The 24,394-nt window shown below is 42.6% G+C and overlaps 1 protein-coding gene across 1 annotated transcript in view; it reads left to right on the top strand.

Annotated features, from left to right (window-relative positions):
- The first annotated feature begins 320 nt into the window (after positions 1 to 320).
- Positions 321 to 24,394, top strand: part of p3h2 (prolyl 3-hydroxylase 2) — an 89,005-nt gene continuing 64,931 nt past the window's right edge. Inside the window, exon 1 of the mRNA XM_049586949.1 lies at positions 321 to 737. Within this exon, the coding sequence (XP_049442906.1) occupies positions 321 to 737 (417 nt within the window). The remainder of the gene's footprint in view (positions 738 to 24,394) is intronic.

Here is a 24,394-nt window from a genome sequence, read left to right on the forward strand (position 1 = left end):
GGGGAGACCCCCGGGAGTCCCTGAAGGACCCTTGCAGGTCTGCGCTCTCCTGCAGCCTGAGAGGAAAGCTGTGATTGTGCTCCGGCCATTCATGTCTTGGAGGGGAGGAGTTAGTGCAGCCAAAGAGGGGTCATAACAAAATGTGTGTCCCCGACTAGAGCAGCATTATTTCCGCCCTGGTCCGGTGCCGTCCTGAGTGTCTCTGTGAGGAGCTTTTAAATGGACTCTCACACGAGTCGAAGCTGATTGTTGTTGTGCCTGACAGCCGCTCGGTCTGCTCCCCGCCGCTCCGCTCCTCACTGTCTGAACCGAAGCAGAGGATGGATGGAAACGTTTCACCGGCTGCTATCTTCTCTGTAGTCCTGCTCACCGTCGTGTTGTCATCCTCAGCAGCTTTCCTGGAGCCTTACGACCTCCTATATGAGAATGCGGTGCAGGCGTTTTACAACAACGACTACACCAACGTGGTGCGCTACATGGAGGCAGCGCTCGGCAGTTACGCAGAGGTCCGGCGCACTAAGATCCGGTGCCGGCTGAGGTGCCAGGACCAGCATCCTTTTGATGAAACCTTCTCGGACCTGCACTTCCCTGACGTGGTGCTCCGGAGAGCGGCGTGTATGGACACATGCATCGAGGAGAAACTTGGCACTCAGTCTCTGCATAAAGTCAGCGAGGATGTAGTGCAGGACTTCAACAGGAGGATCCCCTACAACTATCTTCAGATGGCCTATCAGAAGGTAGGAGGGGGGAGGGGGGCTGCATGTCAAGTAACAGAGTTATCTGGCTCTGAATGAGCACTACTGTTGTCCACTCCACGGGGAATTATTTATCTCCCTGCTCTGCTTCACATTACCTACAGTCTTCATCAGCTGTTGCTGCTGCCCAGCAACGTGATGCAGAGTGATGAGAGGAGAGGTCAGCTGCATGGCACTCATGGAGACAACAACTGTTGCTCCTTGGGAATTCAATTTAGTTTCCTCTCTACTGGAACACTGCAGTATTTGTATACAAATTAGGCATGCAAGCCTGTGCCAGCACCTCACTTCTATGCAGTTTATCCACATGTGGGACACACAGTCTGCATGACCTTTCAAAACTGAGAAGGTTCTGGAACAGTCAGCCCTCCACTGCAGAAGTAAAGCCTAACTAATGTTGTTTTTCACACCCCAGTGATATTTAAGAGTTTTTACGAAACGCCAATATTTGCTTTTTGCAGTAACTTCAGGATAAACAGGATTTACGTGTGACATTTTAATTTCAAATCTGACAGTAAAAGTTAAACATATTGACCTGTCAATAAAATTGGACATTTTCCATAAAGAATCTGTAAAGAACAAAAATATAAAGATTTAATCAAACTAATAAACATTAAAATGCAGGGAACATGCATGTATTGTCAGACTGTGCAGAAACCTAAGTGATACAAGCTAAAGCTTTAAAAGTTAATATTATGTAAGCATGGCAGCATACAGCAGTGTGATGTAACATGCACTACATGCGTCTGTGTCCATGCATCACACCCTTCAAAGACTGTTATGCTGTTGATATTAGATTTAGTTACAGGTAGATCACAGCATGCTGACTCTACAGATGTCTGTGCACTTGCTTCAGTCCTTTGTTGACAAGCGCGCTCTGGTTTTTATGGCTCCTCTGTGTGCAGTGTTATTTTCGAGCAACTGTTTGTGGATTTTTCTGTTTTGGCTCCTGGTAGCAACATCCATCCATCTCTCAAGATCTACTTTAAAATGCTATCAGATGATAGATTTAGCGTGCTTTTGCAATGTTTGCAACGCTCCTAAGCTGTTACTATTTCTTAATCTCTCTACACATTAGAAATCTTTGTTGTTTGCTCTCCATTCATGCAAATTTCCAGAGCAGCATTTCCCATGAGGTCCATCTTTTGGCTGGGACGATGTTGACTGCTAGGCGTGGGAACAATCCAGGAGACAGATAAAACAGGAGAGCTGGGAACAAAGTGTAATCGCTGATTCAGACTGTGGGACTCTGTGTGCTATGTTTGTCCCCAAGGAGCAAGTCATCTGTTGAGTATTTGCCATCAGTCTTATCAGTGTAGTATCACAAACATATGAAGTACTCCTGTTAGATGGATCTTTTTATTCAGAGCTCCTTATTTAGAAAGAGTTGGACCTACACCCCATTCCCCTTGTTATAAGTTGTCCTGTTCATTAGTGTCACTGCGGGTTTTTGTGTGGAAGAAAGAAACAGGCACAGAAACATCATCATTGTCTCCCTTGTGGACTTCCGTCAGATGAAAAGAGTGTAACTTGAGCTTTACAAACACTCTCACTCCCAATTCATCATGCAGGCAGACAATAAGATGTGTGACTGCAGAAATGATGATTCCTGCAGGGAAGTTGTCTTTCTGCGTCCGTCTCTCAACAGCACAGTCAGGGTCAACTTCAGGACGGCTGATACTTGCAGTTTCAGTGGCTTGAAGTGTAACTATCACAGAGCAGGGACTACATTTATTTGGCTTTTTATCTTTATGTTGGCAAGAGAGACTTTTTTTTTTTTTTAAAGATTATTTTTATGGGCTTTTTGCCAGGACAGAGAGTGAAATGGGGAGACAGAGAGAGAGTGTGGACTGACATGCAGCAAAGGTCCGCGAGCCGGATTCGAACCCGCGGCCGCTGCAGCGAGGCAATGCCTCTGTACATGGGGTGCCGGCACTATCCACTACTCTACCGACGCCCCGCAAGAGAGACATTTTAACCCAGTTGGAGCTCAGTTAGGAAGCTGGCACCATCTCCTCACATGAACCTGAGACCCAGTCGACTTCCACTGTCGCTGACTGCAGACCAGCTCCAAATACCAGGGTGATGACACACAGCTTCCAGCCCTCAGAAGTGGTGGGAGTTAATCGGCCCCGCTACTGTCTGCTGGGCAACTGGTTCCTTCTTGTTTTTTCTGAATCAGCAGCGAAAGAGCTGATGTGATCCTCTCATAAAAGTGCACACTCCTGTCTAGACATGAGCGTAGACTCGGACTTACACACAGATCCTCGCCCAGCTGTAAAAATATTAGTAATGTTTTATGAAAAGAATTATGATTTCTTTAACATCTGTTGGTGAAAGTGGCATTTTGTTTTTTTTCCCTCCCACAACAAAGCAGAAACCAAAGCTCTCATGAATGTTTTAGCAGATCTTTATTTCGGCCTCCACTGTGTGTCCCAGCGTGTTGACGTCTTTATGAACAGTACATGGCAGCACATCAAGGCTGAGAGCTCTGATGTTGATCTTACCACAGGTAAGGTGAGGCCGAGCTGGAGCGCTCGTATTGGCCAGGCCCATCAGAGCACATCAGACTAGTCAGTGTGTACATATGCACATTAGTATCTGAGTCTTCTGTGTGTTTGTGCGCAGGCACCCTCACGTGTGAGTTAGTTTGGGGGTACTTTGGTGGTGTTTGCAAAAATAAATAACATTCCTGCACATTCCAGCGTCACACACCCTCTGCCTGACAGCTTCTGGCACAATGCTGCCATTGGGCCTGTTAGAAGAGGCTCCACAGTCACCAACTGTTCTCCTCACTCAGGCTGCTGCGTATGTCCCCAGCTCGCCCATCATTTAGCCTGGCAAATATTTTATTTTCCTGTTGTGGTCTGTTTGCTTTTCTAAAAAAAGAGAGACACGCCACCTTTTGCAGGTATTAAAGGGAGACTTCTGTAGCTGCCACAGGGCCGATGGCCTCCAGTGATCTCTGGCTCTGGCCGCAGCTCTCGCTACAGTTGCCCAACTGCATAGCAATCAAAGTCCCTGAAGTGCCCTTGGGGACGAGAAGAGATCGTATCACCAGCTTCTATATCTTTAATCTGATCAGTCTCACAGCACGGCTGTTTCAAGAAGTGATTGTGAAAGAAGGGCTCATTATTGCTGGCCTGTCAATTATCAGTGTTTAGTTTGATGATGTAAAATGTGTGAAAATCAGATAAAAATCATAAAACAAATATCCAGGAACAAATTTGTTTTTGGAAATACTGCATGAGTTGCAAACACTCTTACTTTTGTTACCACTTAAACGGACTTTTGCGCTTAAGTAGTAGCTAATTTAGCATTTTCCCCCCATTTTTATTTTGTAATTCTGCTAACCTTTTCTATTGCAAGTAAAAAAATCTCTTGAAATTGTCTTATCCCTTCAAGAATCTTGGTATTATTCCTTGAAAATTAGTTAAAAATGATGAGTTGTAGATACACGCAAAGCAATCTTGGAATCCAGGGGTAGTTGAGGAAATGGGTGAACCATTAGGTCAATGCCTAGGTTACCAATGAAGATGTGGGTAAACTCTCCTACATAGTGGTAGTAGTCTAGTGGAATTTTTGCTGATAGGTGGGTATACTGTTAATGGCAAGAAAAAGTGGTGGGTCGACCCCGTATGTCTGCTTATACCCTCCACCACACCACTGTCTTAACCCATCAGCTATCAGTCCAATGTTTTAGCCTTTGGGCTCAACGGCTAATACTTAAGGGGTTCTGGTGTGCCAGCTGATATTCAGATAACAGATGTCCCGGCCAAGACTTCCTCTTCTGTGTGCCAGTCGTTGTTTACAGTCCAATTAGCCAAGAATGGAGTTGGCAAACTCAGAACCAATCAGCTAAAGCCTCTATGAGTTAGTGAGGGTCAATAATTAGGGCTGATCTGATGTAGCCAGCAGATATCCTGGGCAAGACTTCCTCATCCATGTTGTTTTAGTTAAAATCTATGAACAGACATCTGCATATGAATGCAGATCAATACCCATAAAAACACAATATAAAGCTAAATGGTCGTCAGACTAAAGCTGATGGGTTCCAAGATTGGATTTCGACCAATGCGTTCCGCCTCTCCACACGGACTGTTTACTTCCCTTTCAAACGTGACTGGTCAACACTGTTTTATAGACACACTACAAACGGAAACCAGAACATGACCAGATTGTTTTACAAGGATATGACTCATAAGGCAAATAAAAATCTAAATTGTCGTCAGATGATAGCCGATGGGTTCAGAGATTGAAATTTAGCCAGTGCATTCTGCCTCCTTTGCTCTCCACACAGAGAGGTTACCTGCAGGCAACCAAAGCCCCCTCAAACGTGATCGTTTAATAACTACTCAGACTACAAACTGAATAAAAAACAGAAACCAGAACACTTCCGACACCAAAATCTTTTTCCATCGCCTACAGATTCTGTATTCATGTTCAGATAATTGCTCATAGAGATTAGACAAATTCAATGTATAGATATGTAAGGGATAATGTATAATGAGCTGGTGAATACTGGGAATAGATTCCCGTCGGCAATTATTTTCCCAGTATTCACTGGCTCATTATACATTATCCCGCTTATTACACGGCTAATTATCACTTAAATAAATAATTTGAGACAGAATATTGATTAATTATACAATTTCTATTGATTTATAAATTAAATCGGGAGGAGAGAAAAAAAAACGCGGCTGAATCTGCGCTACAATAGATACAGGGAATCAAGAGAAAATGAAAATCATGAAATATCACGAAAATACTCCATCTTTGTATCTTGTAAATTAATATTTTGAAGCGGTAACAGCTGCGTTAGCCCGATTAAAAAAAGTAACTGTGTAAACTGCGTCCCTAGCAACGCTGGGCTACATAGCAACGGTCATTACACAGTAATATCAGACCTCTGAATGCCGTGACTGACCAATCAAAATACAGCATTTAATAGAGCCGTGTAATAAAAGCTCTTAAATCCCCCAGCTCACTAGGTGGTCAGTCATTACGAACTCCTGCAGTGCAGCTTAACATTCTTCAAACCAACAGAATTTTATTATAATGTCTCGGGGGGATCCCAAAGTTTCCAAAGATACCAAATATGCCACAGTACATTTTGAGTGTTTATAAAATGTGTACACAGAACAAGGCATCTAAACTATTTTAATTTGATTGTGGAGTCATAAAAACACAGAGTCTTGAGTTTAAATATTTAACTTGGTGTAAACATTGTTTAGTTTTAATGAAGGGCTAGAGAAACACAATGCTGAATATAGACAATATTGGTAAACAGTGGGATAAGATCATTTTAAAAAAGCTTCTTAAAGGGGAATTAAATTAAACTGGGGTTAAACATGTACGCCTCAAAGGATTAACAAAACTGTATTCCACTTTTATTTAAAACAATCTACCACTCTACAGTCTGATGCGAGCTTTCCCTCTTTGCCAAAATAAAATTCTTGCCTTTGGTATGATGAATATTCTGTACAAATAATTCTCCAATGTTAATCCCTTTGGAGAAAAGTGTCCTCATCCAGATATTTAGGAGTCTTAATGCAGTGCCCTGAAGACAGTTGGCTTTTTGATTATGGTTCTCTATGTCGCAGAAGAGTTTTGAAAGATTTGGACAGTGGTTAGTAGTAATTAAGGGGGTTGACGATGCTCCACAATGACCCCGTTGACATGCTCATCCTGTGCACCCAGTTAAATCATACTTCTGGCCGAGCAAGACGTTTGGAACCATCAGTGTAAATGTAGCGTCAATGCTGAGGAGCAAAGTTTCACAAGCTCCTTGCAGAAAGTAAGCTGACTATTGTTTGATACACACAAGGCTTCTAATTACACTGACATAATAGTGAAATCTTGGGAATTGGAGACACATAACTCAACAACTATCCCATTGACATTTTGTTTTGAGAACCTCTCCGTGTCTCCCAGCACGATGTTAAAAGGTGACAGTAGGTCAGGAAAGTTTCTGAGGCCTGCTGATGTTGTGAGCCTGTGCTGGAATTTTCTCTGTAAAGTCTGACCCATTCATGATTCCGCTGTGAATGTGATGATTTGATTACAGCGCAGCAGGCAGTTTGTGGCTCAACTACAGCCCCCCTTTAGATGGCCTTAGATGGCCACATGGTGAGCTGAAATCTGCTGGCTTGGTCGTGATTAGAGGTCCAGTCGGTGTGTGTGTATGTGTGTGTATATGTGTGTGTGTGTGTGTGTGTGTGTGTGTGTGTGTGTGTGAAGGGTTATAGTCTGTGTGGCTAGTAATGATTGCAATGCTTTGGTGCAATCTTGCTGTGATTCGTTTTATCTTTCCTTTCCACCGTATTGAGAGAAATTCACAGAATTAGCCGAGCACACAGCAGCATGGGAGGACGTGTCTGTTTCCAGCTCCCACATCAGCTTGAACCCCAGCGAGGAATGTTGGACATACTGAATATATGACTGGAAAATTAAGAGATTTTGCACAGACAGAGGTCATAGCAGTGCGTGTGCGTGAATCAGAGATGATGTGTCATTGTCATCTGCAGCTGATAGCAAGGGGACATAGGGAGGGTGAGCTCTGTCCTTGGAATGGATAAGGTTGACTTGGCAGGTCATTGGCCGCCAAGTCAGATTTATGTGTGATGTATGCGCGGGGTCGTTTTGCGGTTATTTGCAAAGTGACTGGGAGCACGACAGGAAGTAGCGCAGGAACAGATGACAGTACAAATTGTGAAAAAAAAATGTGCTCGAATGAAGGAAATGAAGACTGTGACTCAAAGGTCCATTTAAAGTTTGTGATACATAAAGTTGCTCAGCATCTGGGGCATGGAGCGATAGTTTACTGTAGGAAGTTTCACATCTTCAAGTCAAGTACGTGTTTAAGTTCCATACTTTAAAGGAATAATTAAGCATTTTGGGACCATAAACTATGTGTACGCCTTTTCCCACACACAAACTGGTATTGATAAAGTAAGAATTTGTGGTGCGAACGTGTGAACTTAACACATTCCTCAGACCAGGCATACCCATGACCACACGGTTTCAGCTGAGATAGCTGCGGGTGAGATAACAAGGAGATTAAATATAAATTGAGAGATACAAAACATTGTTTTTAGGTTGTTTGCCTATTGCACAATTAGAACGTTCTGTAAAATGTCAGTGCGACACAGTTGATGAAAATGCACTTTCTTTACTGTATTTCTTACTAACAGGTCGAATGAATGGTGGAGGGGCACTAGTAGCATTTCTACAGCACTTTATGGGGAACTGTGAGTGTGGAAATGAGGCTTGTGCACATGCACCCACTGCTACTATGATCGAGATTTATAAGACAGAATCAGGCACGCACATAGCTTTATAAATCTGACAAAAACAATACATATGCATGTTTCTGTTTTTGTGTGTATCCACAGTTTAAGTGGTGAATCTTCACAGAGTTTTATGCAGCCCCTGGAGTATCCACTGGTTGCTTGGCAACCTTGTGTTGCTGACAAGACTCCAGCGCCTGGCCAAGACATAGTCCTGCACATAAAACCACTACATGTTGTTTTGATGCTTTGGTTGTTGCGCAGATTAAACAAATGAGAGACAGGATTTTAATTACCAAGCTTTAAAGGTGTTGGTGTGTGGACTTCATTACATTTGGAGATATCTGGCTGCTGGCTGTAGCTTAGTATTTAGCAAACAGACATGAAAGTGGTATCAATCACGACATGTAACTCTCAGAAAGAAAGTGAACAAAAGTCATTTCAAACATGTTGAACTTTTCCTTTTAATGTACTCTTTACCTATCAGTATGTCTAAAACTTTCTAAAACACAAAGCTAACACCAGAGGAAGCCACTTGATACACTGCTGGTGATGGATCAGTGTTTGTGAAGTAATAAAAAGACACATCCCTGAAGTGAAAGGACTATTGCACAAGAGGGCAGAGCTGAAAGAGTTTATTTCACCTCTGCCCCTAACCAAAAAGTAAATAAAATTATAAGAACCCTCTGATAGATGTTATTTAGGTGAACATATTCTGCTTGTGCTTGCTGGGCAACGCCAAAACAGTTTAGATAAAATTCAAGTGCCTTCAAGTCTTCTCTCATCAAAATGTGTAAGAAAATAACTCATATTCATAATGGAAAACAGGCATCAGTGAAGAGATATGACACTGGATACTGTCTCCACCATAGCAATGATCACATCTCTTTCTCCTCTGCACACACCTACAGTGCCAGCATGCTGCTCTCCTGGCTCCCCTGACCTAGCGTGCAGCGCTGTGCTTTGCCCAGACAGCCAGACATTGTGGCACTTGGCTGTGCCAAAGGCCTTCTGCATGACTGGATTTGAGTGGATAACGCACTAAAGGAATGTGGGTGCAGGCTGTGGCGTAACACACCAATATTGTTCTCGCCCTGATTAACAATTAAACGGCTGCAGGAGAGGAGGAGGCAGGAGGCTGCTAATGGGTCACTCACTGCTGGAAACACTGCAGTGGTTTGTGAGCTGGGATGAGACAGCAGCAGGTCGTGGAAGTGAGTTGGACTTGGCTCTGGGGTGACTTTGTCAAGCGCTGGCATCTGTGCATGTGTGGCTGAGGCCGAACAGAACAGCGGACCATCCAGAGGCAGGAGCTGACGGCAATCAGGAAGTTTTTTGATATAAGTTCCAAAGTCTTGATTAATTGAGAGAGATTTATCACAGTGACTTTACTCTGACCACAGTGTACTCTCAATTTATGGAAGATCACAGTTTCACAAAAAGGAAGATTTGGACCGAGATTCACTGTCTGGATCCAACCAGCTGGAGAACAGCACTTAGATATACGTCTGTGTGTGTGTGTGTGTGTGTGTGTGTGTGTGTGTGTGTGTGTGTGTATGTGTGTGTGTGTGTCTGTGAGATAGCCTGTAAATTCTGGTTGTGTGTATTTTTCTTTGTGTTTGGTGATTATCAGTCTGGCCAAAGACTCCTGGGTGTCTGAGTGGAGAAATCAGGGCTTGGATGGAAAAACCAGAGTTTGCCAGGCATCTGTTCAGCTTCACTAGTGACTTGAACTATGCGTTGGCTGCTGCGGGGGTGCAAGCAGAGAAACCACTTCTATCTGTCATGTTATCTTCTACAAAGCAGACAGAATCCCCTTTTCTTTTCCATCACATCATGAAAAAGCGTAATGTATTTATTTCACAGTCAAGTGTGACGCCCACTCATACACACACAAGCTGAGTAGAAATGTGTTTTCCTCTGTAGACTTTGTGAGAAAAAAGAGCTGTGTACGATATTCAAAGCATATTTATGATTCAGAGTCTGGTTCAGGTTGTCTGCACACACTTCACAACATGGTGACTGAGCGGGCTGCCAGCAGCTAACGGTGCTAACTTTGTTACAGTGATAGCAAAGGCAACAGTGTTGACAGAGCTTACTGTGTTGACCAGATGGTGGGTGCTACATTTCGACAACTAGGCTATGGGTTGGGACACCTTTATTAGCGATAATTAACACATTCTCACTCCGACCTTGTCACATTTTGCCACTTGGTTATAGACTTTCCACATTGACATATGACGTGTAAGGTAGCCTGGGTCACAGTGGCAGCTTCTGCCTGTTGCCTGCATGTGTCTTTAACAAAATACACATCCGTTTTCAACTCATGACACTGGGCGCCTCCCGCTGGAGGTGTCCCAGGAACGTCTGACTAGTAGAAGGCCTCGGGGCAGACCCAGAACATGCTGGACGGATTACATATCTCGTCTGGCCTGGGAACGCCTTGTGGTCCCCCAGGAGGAGCTGGAAAGCGTTGCGTTGAGAGGGATGTCTGGGGTGCTTTACTCGGCCTGCTGCCCCTGCAACCAGGCCCCGGATAAGCGGATGAAAATGGATGGATGGATGGATGAATGGACGTCCATTTTCACAGGAAGTGTACAGTTTGCACACAGTCTCTTTCAAAATAAATGTACAATATTGATACAACACTGCAAATTGACGTTTTGTTGCATTTAGCCAATACATACTTGTGGTTAGGTTTGGAAAAAAAGAACAGGGTTTGGCTTTACATTCTTACAGGAAGCAAACACCAGCAGCATATCATGTCGACGTGAAAGGATGGCTTTTTTCGTTGGTGTCTGACACAGAAATCATTGCTCAAGTGTCTGTATTCCACGACTTCGGAATGAGACCAGGTTGCTATACCCATCATAAGAGTGCTGTGCAGAGTGGCGGCTATGAGCTAGCCAGTGAGATGTACAGACAAGGACTGACATGCACGCGGCAGTGGACCATCTGTCATAACGAAGAACAGAGAAACTCAGATTACAACATACACAGAGGGAGTGTGACTAGGGTGCTTTCACACCTGCCCTGTTTGGTTCAGTTCAGCCAAACTCAAGTTCGTTTGCCCCCTAAGTGCGGTTCGTTTGGGCAGGTGTGAACACAACAATCACACTAGGGTGTGCACCAAAACAACCAGACCGAGACCTTCTTGAAGAGGTGGTCTCAGTCTGGTTACAAACTAACTCTCGTGCAGTTCGTTTGTGGTGAGAACATTTTCTGACCTCGATCTGAACCAACTGCAGTCACATGACACATTGTTTGGCTTAAACATGAGCATGTTACAGTCCTGGAGGATTATTAATGTGCACCTCCTCCTGTACTGCCTTAATATGCACATTCAGCACATCCAATGCATCAAAACATTGTTTTCTAGTTGGAGCCGCGCCTCGTTTTCAAACTGTATGGTTTGACTAAAATGAACAATGACAGTAATATAGTCCACGATGACCAGTGCTAATATCAACCTGCGTAGTTGTCCCTCCATTGTGATATCAGAAAGTGTCACATTTATCTTGTAAGTGTGCTCTTCTTCAATGTTTTGTTTACTTCCTGGATTTTTCCCGCATGGAAATTCTGACCAATCAAGAGCAGATTTCTCACACAAGGCATTTGATCTGGTTCACTTGTAAATGCTGCCCTGAGAACACGAATCAACTCTAGGCAATTATTCAGCTTTGTAACAGAATTAGTCCCTGATTCAGACCAAAGCAAGACAACTCTAGGCCTGAAAGCCCTTTAATCTTTGCTCAGGACGCCTTTACTCCGCTGTATCTTTACACAGCAAATAGTTGACTGGTGCTCTATTAATGCTTCAAAGTTCATATAAAGCTCCTTTAAGTCAACTTAAAGTTTTCCGGATGTGCTGCTTCAGACAAACAGTTTGCTGTCAACCAGCAGTGCTTTCATCAAAGAGAAGGAAGCTTTTATGCTAAAGAAGAAGAACGAGCATTGATCTGTGTTCTTGACTTATTCATACACCCATGGGTGTGTCATACACTGTAAACTTAGCCTTTAATACAGGGGAGACAGAAAGGGCCAGTGTGTACACTGACTATTGGTGTTGTTAATTTTCTTTTTACCAAAATGTTTGTTCACGTGAAGCCAGCAGCCAGTTCAGATTTATTCAGAGTGTGACTGAACACATATTTGGCTTTGGGCACAAATGAAGCCAACCTTTTAGTCCGCACAGAGTAAAATGTTCCACAGGTTTTCTGAGGTATCCTATATCCACCTCACGGCTTGTTCTGCACAACAGTGAGCTATAAACTGTGCTAACGTCTCAGGTTGCTTCTTTCCTCAGCAGATTATTTCTCGGAAGTGGAGAGCTGTGGGCTTCGAGGAGGGAACCACAAAGAGGGTAGAGGGTATAGGAAATCGAATTTGATGTGGAAAACACTGGAAAATGAGGTCGTTTTCTAAGTTGGTGGTTTCTCTCTAAGTTGAAGTGTAGAAGGTTTTTATCCTTTTGTCTTCAAGACCTTAAACATACACAGTATAGTTTAATAAACATCTAATCTGAGGGTCCTGTATTGAACTGAGAGCTTCTCTGGTAAATTGGTAAAATTTCTGTCCTCTGTGGCAGACGGTTTGTGGTATTTGGTATGTGGCTGCTGCATTGTGGTCCCAGCAGCAGGGAGCCTGCCCAGAGCCACAGCAGGGTCACATGTCTCCTATGGACTTTTTCCACTGGCTTGGTGAAGCACACATTTGTGATCACATGTTGTGATTGTATGCATTTCCACTGCGTACTCACAGTTAACTGTTCTGATACAAGAGCAGGGCCAAACAAGACCAGTCTCCACCCTTGACTGAACTGTGACATCGGCTGGATCAGCATGAATCGTGGTCCTTGAGCAAGTGGTAATGATGTTTGTTGTGAGCATAACTCTATAGCTGAATTCTCAATTGTGAATTATTATAGGTTTTTCTGTGCTAGTAAATCTAATATCTTTGGGGTTTAGGGCTGTTGATTGGACAAAACAAGTTATTTGAAGATGCCACCCTGGGTTGTAGAAATTGTGATGGGAGTTCCTTACTGTTTTCTGACATTTGGACCAAACAATTAGTTAATAAACCAAAAAAATATTCTGCAGATTAATTGATTGAATCATTAGTTACAACTAGGGCTGCCCCTGATTAAGAATGTTCCCAGTCATCCAAAAATCGTCGTTTGGGAGCCATTAGTTGACTGGTCACCTGCATGTTTACAATATTAATGTAATTATCAAATTATATATTTTGGGCTAGGCAACACAGTGATTTGAGTTCAAGGTCTGAACCCTCATTAATATACCATGTACCAGCCCTGGAAATCAGGGGCTGACACATGCAGCATCTTTAACCACCTGGAAAACGCGTGGTCAGGCTCTGAGCGCTACTCTTATGCCTTTTCTGTGCCAGCTTTCAAGAGCATGGCGGCAGGTTGCATCTCAAGTTGCCAAGCAACCTAAACAAGCATTGTGTAGCCTGTTTACCTGAAATCCTGAGTGCAGAGCTGAGTGTCTTCCAGGCGCTGTTTATAAGTGTGTAGGCCTATCATCCGTGGGACAGCCCCTACACTGAAATTATCAACTTTTCCGTGTTTATCAGACTGAATATTTACAGAAGAAGAGAAAGATATCTGTTGGCTGTGATTGGTTTGTAACGTGACTCCTGTCTGACTGCTGAGCGTGGCCTCTTCCTGTGTCTGTCCTTTCAAATTAAATTCCCACATGGTCCAGTCATATAGGTTTTGATTTATTTTGATGATTTTGATTCAAGTTGTTGTTCTTGTTGTTGTTGTTATTTTTTTGTTTTTGTTTTTTTCCTGCGACTAAGCGACCAATGAAATCTTGCTGACTGCTGACCTTTCTTGCCGACTAACGTTTGGTCGATTATTAGGGGACAGCTCAAGTTACAACCCTAGAATACAGTAATAATGTTAAACTGGGTGAACTATAATCACATTACACTTAGTGTATATACTGTATGTATTACATCAACCTGCACAGGGACTGCAGAGGAAAATTTGCCTTTTGGCCAAATCTGATACATTTACATCAGGTTGATGTTAATTAATGTGTGTTTTCCTTGAATTTTCCTCGTCATTTTTACACAGAACAAGATCAAGCTCATTTTAAAATGTAAATTCTGGATCCTGTGCCAAATCCTCCGGTGCTCCTCAGAAGTGAGAATCATTCATCTTTTGAGGGGAGTTTATTTGCCTTTTTGACCCCACAGCTGTTTCCTGTAAAATTCAATTAGAAGTGTTGATTGTTTATCCAGGCCCTCTCTGCTGTCGTCAGTCTGCAGGGCGATGGTCCCATGGTGCCTCTGTAGTAAATGTGTGTTTATGTGGCACTGTTTATGTGTGTGTGTTGTATGTGTGTGTTTTAGCGTGTGTGAGAAGTTTAAGGTGTATACAGTTGGATATCAGAATGAGTTTCTAATGAAAAGGTCCGAGGTCAAGCTTGAGATAAACTTCAGCCACGTCCTGTTTTAAATGTTCCAGATGTCTTTGTTTCACACCATGAAAAGACAACATTACAGCTCTCTTAATCCACCCTATGCTACACATCACCAAGTTAACTCCGACAGCTGGCATAGAGAAAGGGAGTATTTCCAATATGCACACCCCCCCTCCTCCTTTTTTCTACCTACGACTGCCAAAGAATAATTCATCTTAGCAGTGCATAACGCCAGGATTTCCAACTATTATCCCCCGCTGCTCTGTGACCTGCTTATCTTCGCTGTTAGATCTCAGCGTCTCCTCTCCCTGCGAGGGTTTTTCCCTGCAGGGAAACAGGTAGTATTACACCTATTTAGAAGGTAGGCGAGAGTGGTTTTCATGATCCCATGATGACCTGACCCCTGGCCGACACTGACCCTGCAGCGTCTCCACATCTGGTCCAGATTTGTGTGAATTGCAGCTAATAACAGTGTTAAACAGCATTAGGCACAAGGAGCCACAGACAGGCCTGTCTTCTTTATCAGAGTCTGTGGATTAGGGGAAAGTGAAGTTGAGGCTTAAATGTGTCCTTAAGCACTTCTTTCTTGAGTTGCACTGATGTCATCTGTAGCCAGTGAGAAGTCTTTCTCAGTGGCTCAGGCAATGAGACGATGAGGTCATGGCAATCAACGTACTGCTGGTCTCAGTTTTTATCTGTCAGCTGTATGCCTATCTAAACAGTGGCCCTTTATTTCACAAAGCTGCTTTATAGCCCTAATCTGCCTCTTGACCGCTGTTCTTTATCCATCCAGCTTAAATTGAATTGAGACAATTATTTAGAGAAAAATCATTCATCTGTTTCTAAAATAAATCCCTCTAATTCCTCTTAGAAAGCTGAAAGTAGTGGTGGACTCCAAACGTGGATGGGTCATACGTGGTGGCTGCCAGAGATGGTGATTAAACAGGATAAAACAGACAGCTTTGATTCCTCATAAGAGCCAATTGTCCTTACAGAACCTCTGCTGTACATTTTAGGACTTTCCTTGAGCAGCAGGAGTATATCATCTGCAAAGAGTTAAAGCCAGGTCAGTTTCACCTCATCTCCCGCTGGCTCCTGCAGCAAGCTTTAAAGATTAGCTGCTCTGATTAATAGGACATAAAGTAAATTAGAGTAACTCAGCAATGAACATCTTTGACAGCTCTTTGGATTGGAAAATAAAAGAGTTCATAACAAATTAATCATCTGTCTGATAGAGTTATGACCCATCTGCTAACTGCAGGGCTGCAACAAATTACCTTAACAAATCAGTTTTTCTGATTATTAGCAATTAATTTAACTTGCTCACTTACACAGTGGTGGAAACCAGCTATGACTACAGCACTGACATGTCATACCCTTTTAAGTTAATATGGTTAACATGCGAGCTTACAGTTACCTATTAACAAATCCAACAGTCATGGAGCAACATCAGCATTCATCTTCTTGTCTTGTTTCTGTCCATGTGATGAATATAAGTCCAACATGTACTCTCTTTTAGCTCTGTTTTCATCTCCACCACCTCAGTAGCAAAATATCTGCTGGGGTCAGTTGCACAAAACACCTTAAGATTTTCATTTAAGTTCTAGTTAAGGTTACCTCAAAATAAAATTAGTTGCACAAAACATCCTCAAGTCTTCTCCTTAAGGTTTCCTTAAAATGTTCTGTATGTATGATTTTTTCCTTGTCTTGGTCTTATACTTAAGAAATCCCTAGACCGTTGCACCTTAGGGACCAAAACAAGGTTAAAAAAAAAAAAAAAAACTTAAGGTACCTCTGGCTCTCTCTTAATGGAAACATGACCGAGTTGGTGATAAAGGAAAAAAAAAACCGAACACACCATTTTCTGTTTTCTGGTATTTGGGGATCAAATTTACTTTGTAGTTTGTGCTGTCTATGATTGCATTCCTCCAGAAGTATTTTTTCCTCCTCTCACCAATATGGTTTTTCTTGTCTATTCTGTTGCCATTTTTCCACTAACTATAAGCCAACTTTGTGAGATGACAACAGGCATCACAAGTGTGAGTCCAGGCAAACAAACAATCTCCATGGAAACTTTTACTGCTTTACTTGCAGTAAATGAGATAATGTTTGTCTTTAACTAAGTAAACCTTTTAAGGGATTCTGTGCAACTGTGCATTCCCTCAGTTAAGGAAAACTTAAGCCCTAAATGTCATACTTAAGGAGAAAACCTAAGGTGTTTTGCATAACTGGTCCCTGCTCTTAAGATGCTAAATGCTCCAGTGTGTTCACCAGTTAGTCGCTAACTGTTATCTCTTTGCTCGTGTTGTCACGATACTTGTATATCTAATTTTGTGACAATACCTTGAAAAATACTGATATTTGTTACCAGGGGTAAAAAATGAAATGGGCAAACAGTTTTAAATTCTTATTTAAAAAAATAAATATAACAAGACAACAACAACAACAACTTTTTTTTCTTGGTTAGTAGCAGAGAACAGTAGAATGACTGTAGTAAACATTAACAATAAGAGAGCGCAAGAGAGCACAGCTGTCACTGGTGTATTGATACTGTGGAAACAGAGTATTGAAACTGTTTTGTGATGGAAAATATGGTATTTGACCTTATTTTTGTATGATGTACATTGCTCAGTTTACCCCTACTGTGACAGCAGTGAGAAATACAACAGAGGCCTGATGGGAATAGGGTTAAAGGGAGGTTCCAACAACAAGTGTCCTTGCTAGCCTCAAGAGATGTTGTGTCTTAGGGATGTCAAACCACCTGAGTGCCATATATTTTGACTTTTGTGTTATGGGAACTGTAAAGATAGCAGGGTGAGAGAACATCGAGGCACTCACTGGTTATGTGAACTATAAAGATAGAAGAGTGGGAGGACATCGTCCCTCACTTACTGTCTGACTGTTCATGCAGTTGTATCTGGGTGTGTGAGTCCGTTCATGAATGCGTAATAAAACTCAAGAAAGACAGACGACGCGTGAAGAATTTTTCTTTGAGCTGTTCATTTACTGTAATTTTGCCACCACAGTTTCAAGTATTCAGAATCGATTTGTATCCATAAATCTGTATTTTTGTCAACACCTCTGTCTGCTGTTTGGTCCTGAGGAGGTGGTGCATATGGAGTTTTTAGAGCTTTTTTTAGGCTACTGAATACAGCTGCGTCCTGTGGCTGAAAACAATGCTTTGAGAGCTATGAGAGTGAACCAAAACAGCTTCAGTTGCAGCTGTAAAAGCAAAACAATGAGCTGACAGTTATTATAAAGCTAAAGCTATTAACACTCATTAATTAATGCGGGTATGTAAAGTGGGTTTGTGACCCCTTTCACATCCAGTAGTCATGTTGTTAGAGCCACTTAATATATACTTATTAAATTGTATATTTTGAATAAGGTATAGCAGGGGACTATGTTAAAAATGTGTTTATATTGACTTTTTATATTTACGTGTTAGAATGCAGGTAGTTATTTACAACAGGTATGGTGCTGTAAGGCAGATAGTGCGCACAACAAAAAAGGAGATTGTTGGCGACGTCATGTGTATAGACAACATGACGTTTGTGTTGGTTTGGATCATAATTAGTTTTTGACTGTGTTATGCAGAGTTGAAGTTTAATAATGGGAAATGTGTGAGAATATTTAGAAATAGGACATCGAGTCGGTAGTGGACCATATGAGATGTAATTTTGGAAGGACTTGGCCTGTCATTCAACTTTTTCCATGCCTTGTGTGAGTGCTGTGGATCCTCACTTAAGGAACAGGAACATGAGCCAAAACCGAGACACCTCACAGACTAAGTGACCTAGGAACTTCGGTATGTTGAAACGGCCACTATACATGTGATCCTTTGTCAATATAAAATTAAAAATAGCTGCTTTAAGAAGAAGTTGTAACATTGTTATCACACTGTTATCTTCTGTCACTTTGTGGAAAAAACCTTAAAGGTGTGCAGGATTGCAAACAAATACGCCGCCACACACTGCGAGTGGGTCATAAATGATGATTGACACTGGATTGATGACTTTTCTCTAAGTCTATACATGGCTTTTTAGCATAATATACCTTTTAAACTTAATTTAGAATAACATACAGAGTTAAACCCAACATTTTGTTTCAGTGGAAGTTTGTTTTCTGTGTCCTGCCCAAAATTGTAAAAGTTATTCACAGCACAATTTCAAGTCCCTAAGTGTGTGTGATGGTACCATGCCAAACAAAGGCTGTGACGAGTACATAGAGAAAAACAACCCTGTGACACCACCCCTGATAAGTATTGACCAAAATTGCAGGATATACAAACGGATCATGGTTTTACGGCTTCTATGTGGTACAAAATGATTTGCCTTGTACGTAATCTTTTTACAAGACTTACATCCTCTTGTCGGGAATAAAACTTGCTGCAGTGTTGGTTAAAGGATTTAATTACAGCTTTAATTACAGAGTACAGCTCTGACCACACCTGAATCTGTCTGTGTGTGTTTCTTTCATGCAAAATGATATATTGTACTGTATATTATCACCGACATGTTGTGTCATCTACTCTCACTTTCCGTACACTTTTGTCTCCAAAAATTAGCTGCAATCATGGGTTTATTCATTCTGCAAGTATTTATTAAAGTAACAAATACACCTTGAGACATTCAGGATGATGTAAAATGATTTACTCATAAAGGCCCATCCTGAGCTTTGCAAGGCTCGTTTAAATCCCTGAAGACTGCCGTCAGCGAACGCCGCATGTCCAAGTTCAATTTATTTTACAACAGCTTTTTACAGTTGGCTTTTGCTTGAGGCTAGTGTTTATGATCAGCCCTGTTTGCCAATTTAGTAATGAGTGCCATTAAAGTGAGGATTTGGAAGTTCAGTTTACGTAAAGCGTTCCGAGGAGCGTTGATGTCACCCAGTGGGTGAGCCCCCGCAAAGAATGTAAACTTTTTGGCTCTGGTCGTGATTTTGAGAGCAAACAACCTCAGCGCTGCCACTTGGAGACGATGTATTATCCTGTGACTGCGTGCACTCGATACAGAGGGAAGGCATCAGTCTTCTTGAATGTCTGCATGCAGAAGTAATCATTTAACTTGTGGAGACAGAGGAATACGGGAAAATAAACTCTTCCGCCTGCTGTAATCATAAACACTGTGACACAGCCAAGGCCAGAGACCCGCTAAGTTCAGGGGAAAAGAGATTTCTAGAAAGTTCAGAGACTGTTTGGTGTTCATGCAGAGGGTATCCAATGTCATCTTGAATATGTCTGCTTTGTATAATAGTGCGGCATGTTTACAATCATTTATCATTTTGTCCTTGAATCTGTTTTGTTGTAACGTCTCTGGTTCCTGTTTGCTAAAGTTTTGTTGTTTTAGTCATGGTGGATATGCGTGCTCATTAAAGAGGCCTTCAGAATGAGAGGAATGTGAGATGTTCTTCATGGTGTAAACTGTGCAGAATATAAATAAAAAGGAGGATAATTCGCTGTTTTATTCAGTCCTATTTTCTTTTCTTGGTTACCAGTTGTATGTTAAAGGTTGAGTGTGCGGGATTTAGTCAGTCCCTCCAGAACGTAGCGATCCCTGTGAATTCTGCATGACCTTGCAATTTTGTCGGATCACCGCAACTTTACTGCAAATTTGACCACTTATAAAAGGTGAAATCTCATTTTATTGTAGAGGTGTGTGCAGCGTATTGATTCGCTCAGCCCCTTTTTGCCCCGCTTTCTCTCTCTGTTTATTATGAAACTGATGCTGCAGGAGTGTGGACTCTGACACATCAGCACATACAGTGACAGAGTTAATTGTGTTGTAACATAACAGTTTTTGATGGGTATAAAGACAGAGTTGAGACGTTTTGGTGTTGCTGTAAGATTGTTAGGACCGCTATACAGCTAAGAGTTGGACGTTAGCCGCTGCTGTTGTTAAAGCTCATGCTAACCGGCAGAGAGGGCAGGAGGAGAGCAGATAGTAACTCAGCGCTGCTTCTATTTTTGTAGGAAATGCTGAATGCTCATAATAATACGCTCCAAATCCAAGACAGTATCACAACCCCCCCCCCCCTCCAATTTATTGGCTAAAACCACCTATTAAAGGGAAATTTCGGTTTATTTCAACCCGTCTCCTATCGTCCTAAATATGTTTCAAGTGACTAGTGACATAGAAATAATAGTTAGCATGTTAGCCGTTAGCCGAGATACAGCTGTAGCGTCAGACCTGTTAAAACGTAAGTGAACGGGCATACCTTCAAGTGCAAAGTTAGTCCACTAAACAAGCTTTTTTTCCACAAAGACCGCCTCATATCGTTAGGATAAATGTCAGAGAACATATAGAAAACGACATGTAAACGTGTTGTCTTACCTTACCGGTGTGCTGCCATGTTTGTTTACCATCTAGCTCTGCTTTCCAAAGCACAGCCGAAATATATCTCGCCAGCTCTAGATAAAGCCCAGCTGGATACTACTCCAGGTGGAGGTGTCTCATCCTTGGTCACATCCAGACCTTGAAAATAAGGCTGCAACTGGTCCCATTCCTTGCAACAGAGGCATTCCTCTTCTGTGGGCATTGGGGCACAGCATTCACAGGTACACCACCAATCTCCAGAGCTACGCAGCCTTGCAGCAGCCATTCCTCCTCTCTCGTCCTCTAACATTACCTGTTGCGCCTCTCTCTCTCTCTCTCCTCCTCCGTTCTTCAATTTCACAAAGCTCTTCGTCAGTGTATTCTGGCACAAATAAATAAGGGAGGCCATCAAACTCTGCAAAATCAAATTCCTCCTCCACAAAGTCGAAGTCTGGCAAAAAGTCAGCCATTATTCTATAAATCTTTCATAAAATAAATGAATGAACTTTTCAGGCTACTGTCCGGTTCTGCCTTCCAGCTGTTGCTGCTTGTTCAGGCACGCTATGAGATCACTGCTTGTTCTCGCGAGATTTCAACCGCACTTTGGAAAGCAGAGCTCGAGGGATAAACAAACATGGCAGCACACTGGTAAGGTGAGACACTTGTTTAGTGGACTAACTTTGAAGGGATGCCCGTTCACTTATGTTTTAACAGGTCTGACGCTACGGCTGTATCTAGGCTAACGGCTAACATGCTAACTATTATTTCTATGTCACTAGTCACTTGAAACAAATTTAGGACAATAAGAGACGGGTTGAAATAAACCGAAATTTCCTTTTAACATCACAACATGCATCACAAAAGAAAAGCTGAATTTCAGGTCCCAGCAATCCCAAAAACAGACCATGATATCCTGGAGGGGCTGATTAGTGCCATCTAGCAGTGAGGCTGCAGATTGCAACCAACTGAAATACAACAGTGGCCGACGCAAAAACGCAAATGGCGCTTTCTAGAGCCAGTATTCAGTTTGTACATCCTGGGCTACCGTAGAAACAACATGGCAGACTCTGTGGAAGAGGACCTGCTAGATATAAACATCTCATTCTAATGCTGTGTTCCCACCAAACGCGATGAACGCAATTTACTTGCTCGTAATGCCAGTAACGCACCGCCCGTAACGCCCGAGTTTGGACACTGGACCATTTTCTTAATTTGCGTTATCGCGTCATTCACGCGAGTAGCGGGGAAGCCGGCTGTGCTAACTGGAGCTAAGCTAGTGCTAACGTTCATAGCACAGCCATTCTGCAAACTAATTAAAGACACATATTTACAGAACTTACCAAGTACACCAGTCTCCTCGGCGTCTTTCACCCAAGCCTGCTCCTTTTTGTTGCGGTCTCTGTAGAGTAGACATGTAGTATCATATAACGTTAGCTCCGGGTAGCCACTGACGACCATGGCTGAGATAAGCACCATCGCTGCTTTGTACCTGATCTGGAAGTCCCAGATGCGTTGGAAGGCCAAACGCCGTTGTTTTTGGGTTCACCCTATCCTGTAGAAGCGCATCCAGCTTGGCGAGTTTCACCACCTCCTCCAGGAACTCCGTCTGGATGATAGCCGCTTTCAGCGGTACTTCAGGCTGACTGGGGCCCAGTTTGAGGACCTCTTGGCGAGGGTTGGCGCCAGGATCTCCCGGCAGGACACCAACTACAGGCTGCTCCATTTCAGCTGCGGAGCGTCTGTCCATCTGTCTCCGGTGAGTGGCAGTTTATTGTTGTGTCAACAACTGGACGTTGTTGACACACGCCAGTGACGTAGGGAGAATCTCAATGCTGATTGGCTTTTGCGGCACAGTGTCACGCGAATTCGCCTCAAAAGTTCAATATTTTCAACTCGAGCGATGAGGCGTTGGATGCGAATTTTGTGTCCATCGTGTCCATCGTGTTGCGCTAGACACGTCCATCGCGTCGCCCGGCGCGAATTCACGTCTAATCGCGTCTTTGCATTGACTTTGAATGTAATCATGACGCGCGAATTCGCGTTGGTGGGAACACAACATAAGATAACGAAAACTCAGTGATTGTTATGATGGTCATGATATGATGAGTCATGTGTCCAGCTAAAGGTAGCAGAAGCTTCCACCCCCATAATGGCTGGGGGTGAGGACAGTCAGGCTGAGGAAAACACTAAAAATATTTGGCTGTTCAGGATAAACAACTAATGTGATTTTAATATGAATGTCCTTTAAACAGGGGCAGCTGTGTCTTTTCTTTTGGAGGAAGAATTAACTTTTTCTTTTTTTTTTTTTTTTTGCTTCTGCCGTGACAGCTGCGGTTTATAGGAATTTAATAGAAACAGGATTATCCTCTTTTATTGTTGTCTGGTAGGGAAATCTGAACATGGCCAGTAAAATAGGCTCGACACCCTTCTTAAATTAGCAGCAAAATACTTTAGGTGCTTCAGGCGCAGCTCAGAGGTATTTACAGAATGTGAATCCTCTGAAAGGCCAAGGCCATCTGAGACTGTCCTGACCAGCCCAGTACAAAGGGTTTGAACTGCTGCCATCAGGCCACTGCTGTGGAGGACGTGCCAAGAGGACAACGGGGCTGCAGGTTGCTTTTGTATCCTTGGCCGTCAATATTGCTCAACATGGAAGAGCTTATGCATATTAAAAGCTGCCCTCTCTGCCTTCATGTGCACTCTAAAATATCCGCTTGCGCACATTGACACTCCCAAGAGGGCTACAGTTCCTTGCCATTACTGTGTTTAACAGGCTGTGGCAGATTCAACTTCTAAGCTAGACTTAGCTTGTCAGGAAGCAGATTGAATCACGCTCCAGGTTAGGCTAAATTTTGGTGAGGAAACAACTAGCATGGCCATTTTCAAAGGGGTCCCTTGAACTCTCCCTTGATATCTGAATGAAAATGGGTTTTATAGGTACCCACCAGCCTCCCCTAAACATGAGAAGGCTTGATCCCAGTAAGCGTTTTGTTCCTTACAATCAGTGTACTCTAAACTAAAGCTGTAGAAAAAACACAACCAGCCTATTGAAGAACAATTAATGGCATAATATCTATTTACAAATACAGAACACATTACAACATGATTGTTGGCTTCTGTTTTTGTTGTGCTACCCAAGATATTCAGTGGCTTCATCTGGCTAACCCTTTAAACTTTTAAGGGGTGCCACTGCTTGTATTTGCATGTTTCCTGGCTTATGATCTCATCTCCTGATCTTTGATTCTTACAGTTCGGTGAACTAACTACCATCTTTCTTGCTGTGGTGATATTAAACTTGGCAGTACGTTCCCCTTCTTGGGAAATTCGACTCATTCAGACATGACATATAGCTGAGTTTCGGCTCAAATTTGTGTTAATATTTACTTAGTTACCAAGTCATCTGATGTTTATTATCAACATTATTCTATCACACTATCACTTCATGGTTATGTCATGTTTATACGTAGAGGTGGGGGTCTTAACGCTGTGTTTATTGGTGCTAAGCTGCAAGCACTGATGCTTATCATAGTGAGTAAACAGTTTATACTAAATTAATTATATTAACTCTGGCTATGTTGATACTG

This window comes from Epinephelus fuscoguttatus, linkage group LG10 (assembly GCF_011397635.1).
Source record: "Epinephelus fuscoguttatus linkage group LG10, E.fuscoguttatus.final_Chr_v1".
NCBI classification, from domain to species: domain Eukaryota; kingdom Metazoa; phylum Chordata; class Actinopteri; order Perciformes; family Serranidae; genus Epinephelus; species Epinephelus fuscoguttatus.